The following is a 17,439-nucleotide window of genomic DNA, read 5'->3' on the forward strand; positions in this document are numbered from 1 at the left end:
TGAGAGCAGAACTCCTCCATCCCCTAAGTTGAAGGACTTCACATCTCTAACTATATTATTGCCATCTCCGAGTCAGAAGGGTCATGGTGCTGAGACCGCTTTGTTTTAGTAAAAGGTGGGACATATGGCACAGACTACTATGTATCTGACACTTCTCAAAGTGGTACTTCAGTGGAAATTTTTTTTTTCAAATCCACTGATGCCAGAAAGTTATACAATTCCTTTCAGTACTTATCAGCTGCTGTATGCTCCAGAGGAAGTTGTGTAGTTCTTTCCAGGCTGACCGCAGTGCTCTCTGCTGACACCTCTGTCTGTCTTAGGACCTTCCAACTGCAAGGATATGGGGGCCTCCTTGTTCTCCTCCCAACAGATGGTATCAAAGGAGAGAAAGATCAGACATTTTGGATTTCAACTACCTGACCCTTTTGTTCTCGTAGAAATAAGCTGCCACCTTCTTTAGCCACCCCTTCTCTCTATTGAGAACATTTGGCCGTGCTGAACACCCACGTGTATGGATAGATCAGGTGACAAAGCTGTTGGCCAAATGAGCATTCGGGGCTACAGCCATTGAGGGTGTATGGCCACCTTTAATGATGGATCTGAAGACGATTATGGGTGGGACCTCCCTATATTTTTCTAGGAGGAACATTTGAGGAACTTTTTAAAAGGGGTATTCCACCCTTAAACATCTTATCCCCTATCCAAAGGATAGGAGATAAGATGTCTGATCACGGGACCCCTGTGATCAGACATCTTATCCTCTGGATAGGGGATAAGATGTCTAAGGGCGGAATACCCCTTCAAATCTGTCCATCTTTGACATTTCCAGAAATCCTAATTTGGTGGCCCAGTACAGGAGTTGCACCCCTATACCCTTGCTGCCCTACAGTGTCCCCTGCCCCCCCTCCCCCGTTCCATTGTGTATTCATTCATATATATGTTATCTAATGTATTCTGCCTAAAATGTGTTATAGCTTCAACCCTTTAAGGACCCAGCCAATGATCTGCTGGCGCACTACAATGCTCAGAAGAGAAGGAGCGCCATTGAGCTTTTGAAGACAGAATTTGGTTGGAATAGAAGTCGGGGGCCATGTGCGTTTACAAAGCCCCCCGTGGTGCCAGAACAGTGGACCCCCCCCCCACGTGACCCCATTTTGGAAACTACACCACCCACTGAATTTAATAAGGGGTGCAGTGAGTATTTACACCCCACTGGCGTTTGACAGATCTTTGGAACAGTGGGCTGTGCAAATGAAAAATTACATTTTTCATTTTCACGGACCACTGTTCCAAAAATCTGTCAGACACCTGTGGGGCGTAAATGCTCACTGTACCCCTTATTACATTACGTGAGGGGTGAAGTTTCCAAAATTGGGTCATATGTGGGGGGGTTCCATTGTTCTGGCTCTATGGGGGCTTTGTAAACACACGTAGCCTTCAATTCCGGACAAATTTTATCTTCAAAATCCCAATTTTGCTCCTTCTCTTCAGAGCATTGTAGTTCGCCCGCCGAGCACTTTACATCCACATATGGGGTATTTTCTTACTCAGAAAAAATGGGGTTACAAATTTTGAGGTTTTATTTCCCATGTTTCCTTGTGAAAATGAAAAATTTTGGGTAACACCAGCATTTTTGTGAAAAAATTTTTTTTTCATTTTTCCATCCAAATTCGTCAAACACCTGTGGGGTGTAAATGCTCACTATACCCCTTGTTACTTTCCGTGAGGGGTGTAATTTCCAAAATGGGATCACATGTGGGTATTTATTTTTTTGCATTTATGTCAGAACCGCTGTAAAATCAGCCACCCCTGTGCAAATCACCAATTTAGGCCTCAAATGTACATAGTGCGCTCTCACTCGAGCCTTGTTATGCGCCCGCAGAGCATTTTACGCCCACATATGGGGTATTTTCGTACTCAGGAGAAATTGCGTTACAAATATTGGGGGGCTTTTTTTTTCCTTTTAACACTTGTGAAAACAAAAAGTAAAGGACAACACCAGCATGTTAGTGTAAAATTTTTATTTTTTTTACACTGACAGGCTGGTGTAGCCCCCAACTTTTCCTTTTCATAAGGGGTAAAAGGAGAAAAAGCCCCCCAAAATTTGTAACGCAATTTCTCCCGATTACGGAGATACCCCATATGTGGCCCAAAACTGTTGCCTTGAAATACGACAGGGCTCTGAAGTGAGAGCGCCATGCGCATTTGAGGACTAAATTAGGGATTGCATAGGGGTGGACATAGGGCTATTCTACGCCAGTGATTCCCAAACAGGGTGTCTCCAGCTGTTGCTAAACTCCCAGCATGCCTGGACAGTCAGTGGCTGTCCGGAAATGCTGGGAGTTGTTGTTTTGTATCAGCTGGAGGCTCCATTTTGGAAACACTGCCGTACAATACATTTTTCATTTATATTGGGGGGACAGTGTATGGGGGTGTATGTGTAGTGTTTTACCCTTTATTATGTGTTAGTGTAGTGTTTTTAGGGTACAGTCACACTGGCGGGTTACAGTGAGCTTCCCGCTAGAAATTTGCGCTGCGGCGAAAAATTTGCCGCAGCTCATACTTGAAGCAGGAAACTTACTGTAAACCCGCCCGTGTGAATGTACCCTGTACGTTCACATGGGGGGGGGGGGGGGCAAACCTCCAGCTGTTTCAAAACTACAACTCCCAGCATGTGCTGGAGGCACCAGCAACAGCTGGAGGCACACTGGTTGGAAAACCTTCAGTTAGGTTCTGTTACCTAACTCAGTATTTTCCAACCAGTGTGCCTATAGCTGTTGCAAAACTACAACTCCCAGCATGTACTGATCGCCGAAGGGCATGCTGGGAGATCTAGTTATGCAACAGCTGGAGGGATCGCAACTACAACTCCCAGCATGCCGAGACAGCTGTTTCGGCATGCTGGGATTTGCAGTTTTGCAACATCTGGAGGGCTACAGATAGAGACCACTGCACTGTGATCTCCAAGGGGTCTTGCAAGGGGTTCCAGCATGCACAGACAGCAAACAGCTATATGGGCATGCTGGGAGTTGTAGTTTTGCAAGATCTAGAGTGCTACAGTATAGAGATCACTGTGCAGTGGTCTCTAAACTGTAGACCTCCAGCTGTTGCAAAACTGCATCTCCCACCATGCCCAGCAGCTGTCTGGGCATGCTGGGAGTTGTAGTTTTGCAACATCTGGAGGGCTACAGTCTCAGACTGTAGCCCTCTAGATGTTGCTAGGCAACTTGCCGGCTTCCATCGGATCCAGGGAGCCGTCTTCTGCTGCACCACATCGCCGCCCGCGCCGATCACCGCCGCCGATCCGGTCCCGCAGCTTCCACCGACGGGTAAGTGGATCCTCGGCATTCGGTCCCCGTCATTTCCCCGTCCTGCCCCGCCTATTGTGGGTGGGCAGAACGGAAAAAATGAAAGTAAACCCCCCCCCCCCCCGATCTGCTATTGGTGGTCGCATTTAGACCACCAATAGCAGAGATAGGAGGGGTGGCACCTCTGCCACCTCACTCCTATGGCTACAGGGGGATCGTGGGTGTCTTAGACAACCGCGATCCCCCTTCTATTCCGGGTCACCGAGTCACCATAGACCCGAATGACCCGGAATCGGCGCAAATCGCAAGTGTGAATTCACTTGCGATTTGCGCCAATCGACGACATGGGGGGGTCTGATGACCCCCCTGGGCATTTGCAAGGGGTGCCTGCTGATCGATATCAGCAGTCACCCCGGCCCGGTCCCCGCCCGGCACGCGGCGGGGACCGAAATTCCCTCGGGCATACAGGTACGCCCTGGGTCCTTAAGACCCAGGTACAGAAGGCGTATCCATACGCCCTAGGTCCTGTACGGGTTAAGAACAATTGACATGTGATTAACCGGTGGCATGTGATTGTAAACCAGTGAGGCATCAGTGACCATGTGACCTAAGGGTGACTCTTAGGACCCCTCCTAGTCTCCCCATATAAGCCCTGGGAGGAGCTAGTTCTCTCTTTGAGTTTCAGTCTAAGTCCTTGCTGAGGTCCAGTGCAGTCAAGTCCTAAGAGTGTGTCTGGAGTCCAGAGGAGGCCTAAAGTCAACCATGCAGCAACAAGTCTACAAGTCCACTATCCCAAGGTCCCAGTCAGAGCCTGGTAAGCAACAAATGGGTCAGTCAGTCTCAGTCAAGTCAGTCAAAGTCAACCTGTCTTCAGTCAGCGTGGCCTGCATCAAAATTGTCCCAGTCCACTGTAAGTCCCAGCAAGCCCTAAGGTCTCTCAAGTCATTGGTCACCTCCGTGAGCCTGGCTAAGCTGTATAGACTATTCCACCTGCATAACTCCGTAAAGCTACCGTTGTTCCGTAACTTGGTGTCAGAGTCATTATTGCCCCCATACCTAGCCCAGGATCCAGCAGTATACCTTCGGGTGGTATTGAGGATAAACCACGCCCTGGCGTCACGAACACAAGGGGTAAATGCCATCTGTCTCTAGGGTAATTCCATCTGCCCTGCATCACACCCCCTAGCACACTAATCCCCTCCATTCCCCTAACCCTAAAAATAAGTCTTATCTTTCGTCACATGAAACACTCAGCACAGGGACCGGAAGCTACAAGTACCAAGTTTATTGAGACTTTTCACTGAATACAAATTGTTACATTTAATGCACATTCTCATCATAGAAATTCACAGATATTATTCCATAATGATGATGATGTTGTTGTTGTTTTTTTGTTGATTTTTGTTTTACACTTACATTTTGTAGCACACACATACTTGCTCCTAAAGAAAAGGCACAGCCTTGTTTTACCAGAGACAGACACTCACATTCAAGCGTGAACTCATACGGACGGCCATCGAAATATTACTCACGAGACAAAGGAAATCGAACGCCAAGGCAATTCACCACTAAGAGGCCAAGGGACAAAAAATTCGGATTTCAAAATGTGATGCTTTGCAAATACCTTCGTGTGTCCATTCAGTTATCCAGATATGAAAAAAAAAAGTAAAGTGTGAATTATTCTGGAACTTTTTTTAATCTGATGTAACACGGGTAATAATTAAAAATAGAATCCTAAAATGTATAAACTTCTCTGTTTTATATGGTCTTTGGAACGACAAACTGTTTGGCACCTGAGATCCCCAGCTGACTTTGCAGAAGGAGGTTGTTGTCGGCCCCTCATTTATACTGCAGCGGCCACTACAGTGGAAATGTGGTATTACATGTGGCCATTAAAAAGAATGGCTGTTCATGTAATGCCTGGCCTGACCAGATCCTCCACCGAGTGATTCCCTTCTAGTTGGCGAACCCACTATACCATTGTTCCCAACCAGTGTGCCTCCAGCTACTGCAAAATTACATTTCTAAGTATGCCCAGACAGCCTTCCTGTTCCTCTATATGAAACTCTTTTCCCGACTGCACCAATACCGTAATGTGCTTCTCACTACAACACTGTATGTTTGTGCTTATTAGCCAGGTACATTGTGCTACATCGCTACAGTATTTATTACAGTCAGTTCTTAGGTACAAACCCACTATCGTAAAGTGCAACTGTCACTTGAAATTGCGCTAGCGAATGGGCCACACGGTGTACAGTGATCCCTCAAGTTACATTATTAATCGGTTCCAGGATGACCATTGTATGTTTGGACCATTGCATGTTGAGACCATTGTATGTTAAAGGGGTACTCCGGCGCTAAAACATCTTATCCCCTATCCAGCTGTCAAGCCCCCTCCATAGGCTTGCATTTAGAGGGTGGAGCGTGACGTGACATGGGGGCGGATCCATGACATCACTATGCTCCGTCCCCGTGATCGCCAGTAATCAGACCCGGAGCGAGCACGCTCCGGGGGCTGATTCTAACGGGGTGCGGTGTGGAAGATCACGGTAGTCCCCAGCGGCGCCCCCCCCCCCGCCCCCGCGATCAGGCATCTTATCCCCTATCCTTTGGATAGGGGATAAGATGTCTTAGCGCCGGAGTACCCCTTTAAGACCGGTGTATGTTGGGACCATTGTATGTTGGGACCATTGTAAGTTGGGACGAATGTATATTGGGACTATTGTATGTGTTTTTCATAGACACACATTAGATGCCTTGACCTAAAAGAGATAGGCGCTGCAGCCCCGATGCATAGCAGACACCAAACCAGGCCTCTTCATCTATAAAACATTTTTCAAGAAATAAACCTACTATAGAAAATGACAAAAGTATGACTGCAATATCCAGGTATCCCACTTGTCACTTGTACACTGTGTGGCCCGTTTACTAGCGCAATTTCAATTGACAGTTGCATTGTAAGGCTGTTCGGAATTTTAGGAAAAGCCACATGTTAAAAAAAAAATTTTTTTTTTAAACATATTTTTGTCTCGTTTAAATTTTACAGCTTTCATTTCATGTTTCCTTAAAGGGTGTAGGTTTCTGCACACTAACTGTACTCGCAGAGCATCCACAATAAGTCCATATTTTAAGGCAGGATCAACAAGACTAACCTTTTCTTTGTTTTTACATTTGCTTTCTCCATTGGACAAAAATATATTATCGTCATATGTACAAAACGACACAAGAGAACTTACAAAACCCAAAACATCGTACTGCATAAAGTATCTTTTTTTTCCTGATGGCATCATGAAGGTGACTTTGTTTTTCCCGAATGATAGTCAGCAATATCCAAACAACAAGATGGCAACAATAAATTAAATCCATTTAAAAAAAAAATTTAAATAAAACAAAAATCTAAATAGTAAGTTGAGAAAAAAAAAACACAATTTTTCTTTGACATATTTTATAATGGGACTTGACATGATCAAAATGAGTGCAAAGAATAGAAAAACAGTTAAAACACTTTTACTGTAACAATAGTTTCTTAAAGATCAACTCAGAAACATTCACAAAAAATATAGGCCACATGTTCTTCATGAAATATCTTACATTTTCTTCTTTCGAATTAAAGAATAATAAAATGTTCTGAAGCACAGAAAAAAAGTTTAAAGAACACTTCCCCTTAAAGTTAAAGTATGTCTGTTATTTTTATCATCATATATTTTTAGGTCTCCTTGCACATCTTATATAGCAGATGAAGCTCCATTTTTCTTGATAAAGAGGATTGAATCTGCTGCATAGCCATATAGTTAAATGACAACATTCTTCCTGCCTGCAGTCACCACTAGGGGGAGCTTAGGAGCTAGCTGTAGACAAATTATACACAGAACTGAATGGTAACTCTGTATGCAGTAAGCTTCTAAACTCCCCCTAAAGGTGATTGAAGGTAGCAACATTTTTATCATGTAACTATATGTCTAGACAGAGGATTTGAAGCTATATTTCAGAAAAAACAACACTCTGACCTTATAAATAAATATTAAGAAATTACTCAGAATGGAATTATTAAATATCAGTACTCCTTGTAAATTCTAATTAGTTATTTCTTTGTTATATCTGTTTTTGGGTGACAATTTGCCATCCCCTCTAATCTTCCCAGTTGTGCAGAGAAATGTCTTATTATATTTTAAATATATTCAATAGAACTAAACAGAAATGAAGTGAAATATCTATATACATTTTAAGAACAAATATTCAATTTTCTTTTCACGGTGTTGTGCTCTTTAAGAGTCTATAACTCATAATCGCATAAAATGCTTTTTTTTTTTACAAGAAAACAAAAGTTAAGATCTTAAATAAAATTCCAAATGATAAAAAAATAAATTGTCAAATTATTTTACAAAATATACAGAAATTAAGTTCAAACGAAATGCAGAACACAGATTTACAAGTTACATTCACAAGGATAGGACTCAAATGTTAAGTTTTGCGCAGTTTTAATATAGACATAATAAAAAAAAAGAAGACTTCAGAAAAATTTCTTCTGACTGCATCCAGTTATTTATTTTAGTATAAGGCATTTTGTCGAATACTACATTTTTTAAGTAAAAAATTGTTAAGAAAACAAAAAAATTGGGAATTTGAAACTATAGTAAAAAAAAAGTCAAGAATTTTTTTTATATAGTACAAATTTTTTTAAACTTCTCGAGAAAAATAATAAAGACTATTAAGCTGGAAGTAGAGATGATCGCTTGTCTGAATATTAACTATTTGTCAATGGGCAAATTTTTCAATTATGGAGCCACCATGTATGTCACACGTGTACGATGGATGTAAGGCATGGTCCATGCTATAGGTCAATGTTCTCCAAACTGTGGCCCTCCAGGTCTTTCAAAACTACAATTCCCAGCATGCACTGTCCGGGCATGCTGAGAGTTGTAGTTTTGTAATCTGGAGGGCCACAGTTTGGAGACCACTGCTAAAGGCAAATGTGCAATGATGCAAAAGACCAGATGACCAGCTTAGATACAGCTTAGATAAAAGTCAGGAGGCCCAAATCTCTAGACTCCAGTCATAGAGTTTCAGACACTGACTCTTTTACTGCCAGATGTAAACTTTGGCAGGAGACACATATGGTAGATCTGGCGGCACCTTTACACTTTGGGACCTCAAAGCCTCTGTTCCAAAACTCTACTCTGGCAACGCGAAAAAGGATGAACCAAAAGATGAGCAGAAATTCACCGGCGGTGTCAGGACCAAGAACCTACTGATCTTTTTTGTGTTTAATATATGCTATATACAATAATATCTTCATTAGGGGTGCTGTATGTTTATACTTCTATAGAGGGCACAATGGGGGAGGGGGGGCATGGGGGGTGGGGATAGCAGCCGCACTCTTGTCCTGGTATATAAAGATGCTTGGTACTGTTGTATGTACAAAAGAAAACACTGGGGGGGGGGGGGGGGGGGGGAGATTTCTCAAAACCTGTCCAGAGGAAAAGTTGCTGAGTTGCCAATAGTAACCAATCAGATCGCTTCTTTCAGTTTTGAAAAGGTCTCTGAAAAATGAAAGAAGCAATCTGATTGGTTGCTATGGGCAACTTTTCCACTGGACAGGTTTTGATAAATCTCCCCCCTAGGTGTATGAACACCTTCTACGTATGAGCCTAATCGAAACCACAACTCCGAACCAGATCCCGAGGGTGCTTGATGGAGCCCACTGATATATAATGGGATGGTTGGGTTTGACGACAAGAATAGTACTGCACGGGTATAATACCCAGGCGGCTATGTAAAAGAGCAAAAATGAAACCGAAACCACCTCTGTTCTAACCAAGTCTCTATTACCGCTTTATATTTTACAGGGGAAGGGATGTACGCAGAAATGACAAGGTCCTGTGACAAAATAGCTACGACTATAGTATTTGCCGAGCTCCAAATTTTCTACTTCACACTATCACTGTCAGCTCATAGAATTCTGACTGCATTCTGCCACCACTAGGGGGAGCTGACTGCACGTGTATATATACATAACTAATATTGAACTGTATGCTACTGTAAAAATATTAATGATGTTGTAGAAATATAATATGACTATGTATCAGGAAATGGGAGAAACACTTTTTTCGGTCCTTTTCCCAGGGTCTCAATGCATAGATATTTTATAAAGCACCTATATGGTTTCGTAGCGGTTTGGGTCCCACAAGAATTTTTTTTACCTTGGTGCATAATATTCTACGTATGTAAATTTATTAAAATAAAGATGTCTGTGAGAACAATGTAATCTCCTCTGGTAAATCTTACTAGAGTGCAGTCAAAAGTGGAGCTTAAAAGGGTTGTCCAGGTTACTGTAGATAAGTGGTCTCCAAACTGTGGACCTACAGATGTTGCAGAACTACACCACCCTGCATCTGGAGGTCCAAAGTTTGGAGACCACTGCCGTAGATTATCAATGTCTTCATATTTTGTGAAATACCATCTGCACCGGAGTTCCAGTGCAAGTTCCAGGTCCTAGTGCGAACTCTGTAGAAGACACTCTCTAACACCCCTTAAATGGGCACTCTCATTAAAACTATTTTTTGCTATTGCACTCCTTATGGTAAATAAAAAATCTTTATAATGTTCTTTGTGTAAAAAAAAATAAAAAAATTAATGAAGTTTTTTATGTTTCATTTGTGTTTAAAAAAGCTGCCACTAGGTGTCTCCCTACTTGTCCAGAGCAAATTTCCCCCCATCTCTTGCACAGACTTTGGACTCCTGCTGGCCTGGCAGAAGTCCAAAATCAGGAAATGCTGAGGGGTGTGTGTGCAGCCTTAGCCAATCACAGCTCATCTCACACTGCTCTGGGCTGTGTGTAGCAGAGTGAGGGAGGAAGTTCTCCCCTCTATGGCTTCAGATGATGTCACGCCTGCTGGGGAACGCCCTTTCCCAGTCTGTGAATCTGAGACTGAGAAGAAAATACAGAGCAATATCAAGGTAGAAAACAAATAAATTATAAAAATAAAGGCAGGGGGTGGTTTATCATGATGGGGGCAGTGACCTGGGAGGATTATAACATTTAACAAGATCATGACAGGTACTCTTTAAAGAGGTTATCTAACATAAGGTGACTTTAGTAATTAGGTGTCATACAGTAATGGACATGCTTACCAACGGCCGTGTCCTGTGTCCCCGAATATCCCTTTAATCACATCACCTTTTTAAGTATCTGGACCCGGGCATGTGCAACCTTAGCCACTGCCCCCCCCTCCCCCAGTAGCTATGCTTATAGTACATAGACCGCTAAATGCATACGTCTCCAATGTAGATGTTCTGCATATGCACTAAAAGTGCGTCCTGAGAGGCTGTGGCCTCCAAATGTTCAATGAATCAGTGCAAAAGTGTGTATTGAATGCAGTGCTAAATATAAGTAGTCTTCAACCATAAACATCATTTACTTTTTAGGTCTATTTTATAGGGGTTATCCAGAAAAACAGAGCTAATTTCTTTCAAAAACAGCTCCATGTCTGTCCCCAGGTTGGGTGTGGTATTACAATTTGGCTCCATTCACTTCAATGGAACTGAGCTGCAGAACCACACCCAACCTGGAGACAGACACGTTTTTGAAAGAAATTAGCTTTGCTTTTCTATTCCTGGATAGCTCCTTTAATAATATGTTTTAATAGGGGTCCGGACCTTCATATCCCTCGGTTGCATTGACACTGCAAAAGTTAACAGTAAAATTCGATCTGACTGCAGCTACCAATAGGGGGTGTTTCCTGCAAACAGATTATTATTTTTTTTTTGGTTTTACTTAACTCAATGGGCGATGAATACATTTATTTACAGTGAGCTCCCCCTAGTGGTGGCTCCAAGCAGACAGTTTTTGCTATTGCCAATAAAGCTGTGTTATGGTGGCGGAAGCAACATGCCTGGTCATGAACTATTATATGAAGCATTAGATTAATTTACCTATATCCAAAAATAAATAAAGTGTATCATGAGCGTTTACAACTATTTCGAACGTTTTAGTTCTTGTCTTTCAGCCTTGAAATATAAAAGTTGATGTATTTTTTGCATTTTAAATACTGAGCTCTAAGTTCATGAATTATATTCAAGGCATGATATCGATTGCTGATGGATGTCACAAAACATTAGAAAGTCAACAAGCATGGTTTGCATCATTCTTTCCCAACCTGGTGCTCCGAAACTACAACTACTCCCATTGGGCTCTGGCAGCTGAAGGTTGTGCATTGTAGCTGTGCAACAGCTGAGGAGCCACACAATAGGGAACAATGGTCTAAAAAAATTCAGGTACACTCAAAACACTTCAATACTAAACTAAGGAGATGGCTACATATTTGCCAACAGTCTCTTTATTCACAACAGATCAACAAAGGGGTGTTTCAGAAGAGGTTATCCAGCATCTTGCAAAACTTCATATCCTGCTTGGGCCGGGGACAAAAAAAAAACTATACTTACCTAGCCCCGCTTCCCTGAAGCTCCTGTGTGCATCCGTCTGGTCCCCAGCGGAGCTGGAACACAGCTGCAGCCAGAGATTGGCTGACCTGACAGGTTCTGCTCTGAGCAGGAAGAAGACAGAAGATTGGGGGATCAGATGGAGGTGAAAAGGAGCTGCAGGGGAACAGGGCTAGGTAAGTATTTTTTTTTCCTATTTTTTCCTTGCCCCAGCTGGATATGATGAGACTAAGACAGAAAAAAGGAGGTGGGGGCAGGGCCTAGTTCCTGCTGTGTACACGAGAGAGAGTGTCAAGGCTGAGAGTCCATTTTTTTTTATTTTTGTTGTTGTTACCTTTTTTTGCCCTCTCCGCCCTTTATAACTTCCAGATTTATGGTGTGTCATAAGGCTTGAACTACATATTCCTCTTCTGCCCAGGACATCTCTTTGATTACAAAGAGTACACGCGTACATCACGTACATGGGCCTCAACAGGAGTTTCCTGACTGCGTATGCGCAGCCTGTTATGCATACATGCGTTCTGTTAAAAACAATGCTAGACCTGGCCCATGTACGTGAAGGCAGCTATGTTGACTTAACCATGGGCCGAGGCAGCCAGAATAACAAGGTCAGGTGTCTTAATAAATGACAGTGCTACCAGAAGAGGAGATGCTGGGTCACGTGACCCAGTCCGGACTGAAATCAAAGAAGTATATTACAGGTATAGTAAAACTACTATTCAGGAAACCCTTACGTGGGGAGTAGAGCTAACTTTGACCACACATTTCCAATAGCAGTTGCTTGTTTGGCCAACAGCTATCTGAAACGCCATCATCTCTCTTAGGCCAAGCGTGCATATGTTCTGAATGGGAAGAGTGGAGAAGGCCGCTGCAAGATTTCACTGGCAGCGGCTTATCTCTCCAAGGACATAATCGTTTGGAAGTGCTGCTATCCAACACGCTCGACTCTTCTCTTCAACAACATCTGAATCAGGACAACCCTATATAGATCGACAGGGGCGGCTGGCATGAATATATTGGGTATGGCCAGCTTTAGTCTAATAAATTTAAACTTAACCTAGTGGTATCAATGTGAACCCACCAATTTTACATTTACCACCCCAAAATAATAGATCCAGAGTTTTAGAAGCCCCATCACATAGTCCTAACAAACAACTTAAGTTGGTACTGGGTGGCTTAGGGTTGTCGGCATTAGTACATAATATGAGTAGGGGTCTTCTGGAAATACCATCATCAGGAGACCCTTAAAGGGGTACTCCACTGCCTCAGCATTCGGGACATTTTGTCCCGAACGCTGGTTGCAGGCTGCGGGGGTCGTGACGTCACGGCCACGCCCCCTCGATGCAAGTCTATGGGAGGGGGCATGCCATGACGTCACGAGGGGCGTGGCCATGACATCACGACCCCAGCAGCCCGCACCCAGCGTTCGGAACAAAATGTTCCGAACACTGGGGCAGTGGTGTACCCCTTTAAGAATCCGAAGGCCTCCGTGCAAATGCCCAATTGTCCACCCCAACTTGCTAGTTTTAAACTAGGACCCATCTAATGCTCAATTTTTTCGAGGCTTAAGAAGTAACATGGAAAATACTTCCTTACAAGAGTTGTCCAGGAAAAAAACAAAACATTCTTTCTTTCTTCCAAAAACATGACCAGACGTTTCCATTGTTCTTGGTATTGCTGCTCAGCTCCACTGAAGTTAATGCGGCTAACCGGCAGTACCACACGCAAACTGCGGACGCTTGTGGCGCTGTTTTTTTTTGGGGTGAAAGAGCAGCCATCTTTTTCTAATCACGGACAACCCATTTTCAAGGTAAATCTTAATTTCATACAAGACACAGTGTTAAAAATGTAACAAGCCAGTGACATCATACATGAGCTTCTTTATGACTCAAATAGGAGCCCAGACACCTAGCATTAGATCGATTAAAAATGAAACTTCTCACATCGGGCCAAAAAAAAAATATATATATATGAATTTCTATACAAAATCCATCCAATACCAGAAGAAACAAGTAACACGCAGCCTCTTATATACACACACACACGACATGCGCAGTATCAGTCCGATGCCAGATCCTTCTGGAGGGTTGACTGCTCTATAATGTCCTCATTCAGCAGCCCAGTCTTGCAATACATAATGTAACTTATACCTACAACCATGTTGTAGTTTAGGGTTGTCCAGACTGCAGAATGGCAGCGCCACATCTGCCACACTGTGCCCACCTCTGAGGGACATCTCTATGGGCTGCAATGTGGCAATGCACTGGCCGCGGCAGTCCCCATAGAGCTCAGTGTGCTACATATACTACACAATTTCATGAAATAACAAATATAAGTGAACCCCTCCTCTCACTAAAAGGGGTTATAGAGGATAAGAAAAACACATCTGGCTTCTTTTCAAAAACAGCGGCACCTCTGTCTATAGGTTGGGTCTGGTATTACAGCTCCGTTCAGGTGAATGGAGCTGAGCTGCAATATACACAAATCCTGCACACAGGTGTAACGCTGTTTTTTTGGGGGGGGGTTGGAAGAAGGCAGTCATGTGTTTGAAATCCTGTCCAACCCCTTTAAAGGTGTACCCCACTGCCCCAGTGTTTGGAACATTTTGTTCCGAACGCTGGGTGCGGGCAGCGGGGTGGTGACATCGCGGCCATGCCCCCTCATTGAGGGGGCATGACGTGACGTCACAACAAAATGTTTGGAACACTGGGGCAGTGGAGTACCCCTTTAAACTGTCAGTGTCTCTCGCCCAACCGGCAAAGATTGCCACGAAGAGACACAGTGGTACAGTTGCCGAGGCAACCGATACAACACCCAGCAAGTTCCGTGCACAAGTCCCGGTTATCAGAAAAAGGCATGTGCACAGAACTTACTGGGCATGTACCGTCCAGCGTGAGCTGCGTCCTTTTCTACCGATCTCTGCAGATTGGGCGGGAGACCAATGATGGACTTATACTCTAATATTTTCCGTGCTCGTTTTATAAGATTGGGAATGAAACGACCTTCATGTAACCTCTGGATAACGGACCCAAGCCATATGGAGATTGAGAAATTAGTAGTTCTGTGTTGTACAATAAAACATCGCTAAGACAAATTACACTGCAGCATTTCATGTTTTTGGAGAAGGATTCTTGCGCTGTCATCAAGTAGTGTTGTCTTCTTCGTCCAGCAGATAATTAAGCTTGATGACGGTGCTGATAAAGTCCCCTAACTCTACAAAATCCGCCGTTATGATATTGATCCCGCTTTCACCCGGCTTCTGCGTCCGCACCCACTGCATCATGGAGGGAAGAGCGCTGCAGAGGAAGCAACAACAACATACACGTCAGTCAGAGGATTTTATGACAATAAGGCAACATTCACATTGCACATATGCAAATTTTTAAGACTTAAAGGGGAAAACAATTTATTTAAAATCAACTGGTACCAGAAAGTTAAACAGATTTGTCAATTAATCCTTCCAGTACTTATCAGCTGCTGTATGCTCCAGATGAAGTTGTGTAGTTCGTTTCTGTCTGACCACAGTGCTCTCTGTTGCCACCTCTGTCTGTCTCAGCAACTGTCCAGAGCAAGAGCAAATCCCCATAGCAATCCTATCCTGCTCTGGACAGTTCCTGACATGGACAGAGGTGGCAGCAGAGAGCACTGTGGTCAGACAGAAAAGAACTATACAACTTCCTCTGTAGTATACAGCAGCTGATAAGTACTGGAAGGATTAATATTTTTTTAATAGAAGTGATTTACAAATCTGTTTAACTTTCTGGCACCAGTTGATAAAAAATTTTTTTTTAAAGTTTTCCATCGGAGTACCCCTTTAAAAACAGATTTATTTTATAATGTATTATTGCTGGAAGTCCAAGGCCAACCATGGGTCTGATGACCTGACAGCTGATAAGTACTGGAAGGATTAAGGTTTTTAAATAGAAGTAATTTACAAATCTGTTTCTGGAACCAGTTGAATTAAAATATATATATATATATATAGTAAATTTGAGTAGCCGTATTAGTCCAGTGATGCAGATGCAAATCATAAAATGTTGCAGTATCTTGTAATACCTTTTTTATTGGACTAACAGCATTTTGTAGAGAAGCTTTCGGGATTCCTCCCTTTATCAAGTCCAAAGCAAATCTAAGCTCACAAGGAGAAAACACAGGTTACATCTCACAAAAATAGCCCTGACACCCTGACTTGTACCCAATGGGACATCTCTGGAGAGACCTTAAAGGGGTACTCCTCCCCTAGACATCTTACCCTTTGGACAGGGATATGATGTCTAGGGGCAGAGTACCTCTTTAACCCCTTAAGGATGAGGCCCATTTTGGCGTTAAAGGGGTATTCCAGGAAAAAAATTTTTTTTATATCAACTGGCTCCAGAAAGTTAAACAGATTTGTAAATTACTTTGATAAAAAAAATTTTTTAATCCTTCCAGTACTTATCAGCTGCTGAGTTGTTCTTTTCTGTCTGGCAACAGTGCTCTCTGCTGACATCTCTGCTTGTCTCGGGAACTGCACAGAGTAGAAGATGTTTGCTATGGGGATTTGCTTCTACTCTGGACAGTTCCCGAGACAGGTGTCAGCAGACAGCACTTAGACAGAAAAGAACAACTCAACTTCAGCAGCTCATAAATACAGAAAGGATTAAGATTTTTTTAATAGAAGTAATTTACAAATCTGTTCAACTTTCTGGAGCCAGTTGAGATACATAAAAAAAAAGTTTTTTTCTGGATAACCCCTTTCAGGACCAAGCCAATTATATTTTTGCATTTTAGTTTTTTCCTCCTTAACTCATAACCCATTACTGGCGAGGCATTACCTATTACCGGGGTCATGGCGGAGCGTAAATGTACGTCATGGTGCGTTAAGTACCACGGCACCTTGACGTTTATTGATGTCCATTGTCGTTAAGGGGTTAAAATAGCTTCCACCAATGGTCATCCTCCCTCCACAGAGAAGAATGGCGGAAAATCCTTAGATTCAGGTGTGTAAACCTTTTGGCCTCATCCCCAGGAAGACTGGAGACTGGAATCACTGCCAAATGGACTTCAACTTAGTCCTGAGTGAAGGGTATGAATACTTATGTCACTGCAAGATTATAATTTTTCCTCTTCAATAAAGTAGCAAAGATTTCTAATATTCTGTTCTCTCTTTGTCATTATGGGGCATTGAGGGTATTTTAGCACAAGGATCAACATAACATAATGTGAAAGGGTCTGAAGACTTTCTGAACGCACCGTATCTCATATACACACACAGTATAGTATATTATCTATATATCACATACATATGTCCAAACCCAAATGATACACAAAACATAAAATCGCTCTCCTATCTCTTATATGGCACACGTCTGATGTCATGAATATATTTGTAATTCATGAAAACCCACTTTTCCTATCATCCACATAGCCCACAGCCTGATGCTATTCCAATAGTATAAAATCCTGTGGAGAATAGAAGTAGTGGAGCCTAAACCCACGAGCCCCATGAGAGCGCCGCTAATACATTCAATCCAACGTTTCATGGCCTCTATTGAAACTCATTGTCCTCTTCTTTGCGTGAGATGCCTAAATAAACACTTGAAAATTTTATAGGCTAGAAGAAAAAAAAATGTAAGAAACCTATAAGAATTCACACTACCTAGAAGCACTCCTGTAGTATGGATAATGTTCAGTCATTTTCATATCTAATGGC

The 17,439-nt window shown here is 42.8% G+C and overlaps 1 protein-coding gene across 1 annotated transcript in view; it reads right to left on the minus strand.

Annotated features, from left to right (window-relative positions):
- Positions 1-4,573: 4,573 nt before the first annotated feature.
- Positions 4,574-17,439, minus strand: part of PLCXD3 (phosphatidylinositol specific phospholipase C X domain containing 3) — a 99,819-nt gene continuing 86,953 nt past the window's right edge. Inside the window, exon 3 of the mRNA XM_056545932.1 lies at positions 4,574-15,043. Coding sequence (XP_056401907.1) covers positions 14,890-15,043 — 154 coding nt within the window. The 3' untranslated portion in view covers positions 4,574-14,889. The remainder of the gene's footprint in view (positions 15,044-17,439) is intronic.

The sequence above is a fragment of the Hyla sarda genome, chromosome 1, assembly GCF_029499605.1.
Source record: "Hyla sarda isolate aHylSar1 chromosome 1, aHylSar1.hap1, whole genome shotgun sequence".
NCBI lineage: Eukaryota > Metazoa > Chordata > Amphibia > Anura > Hylidae > Hyla > Hyla sarda.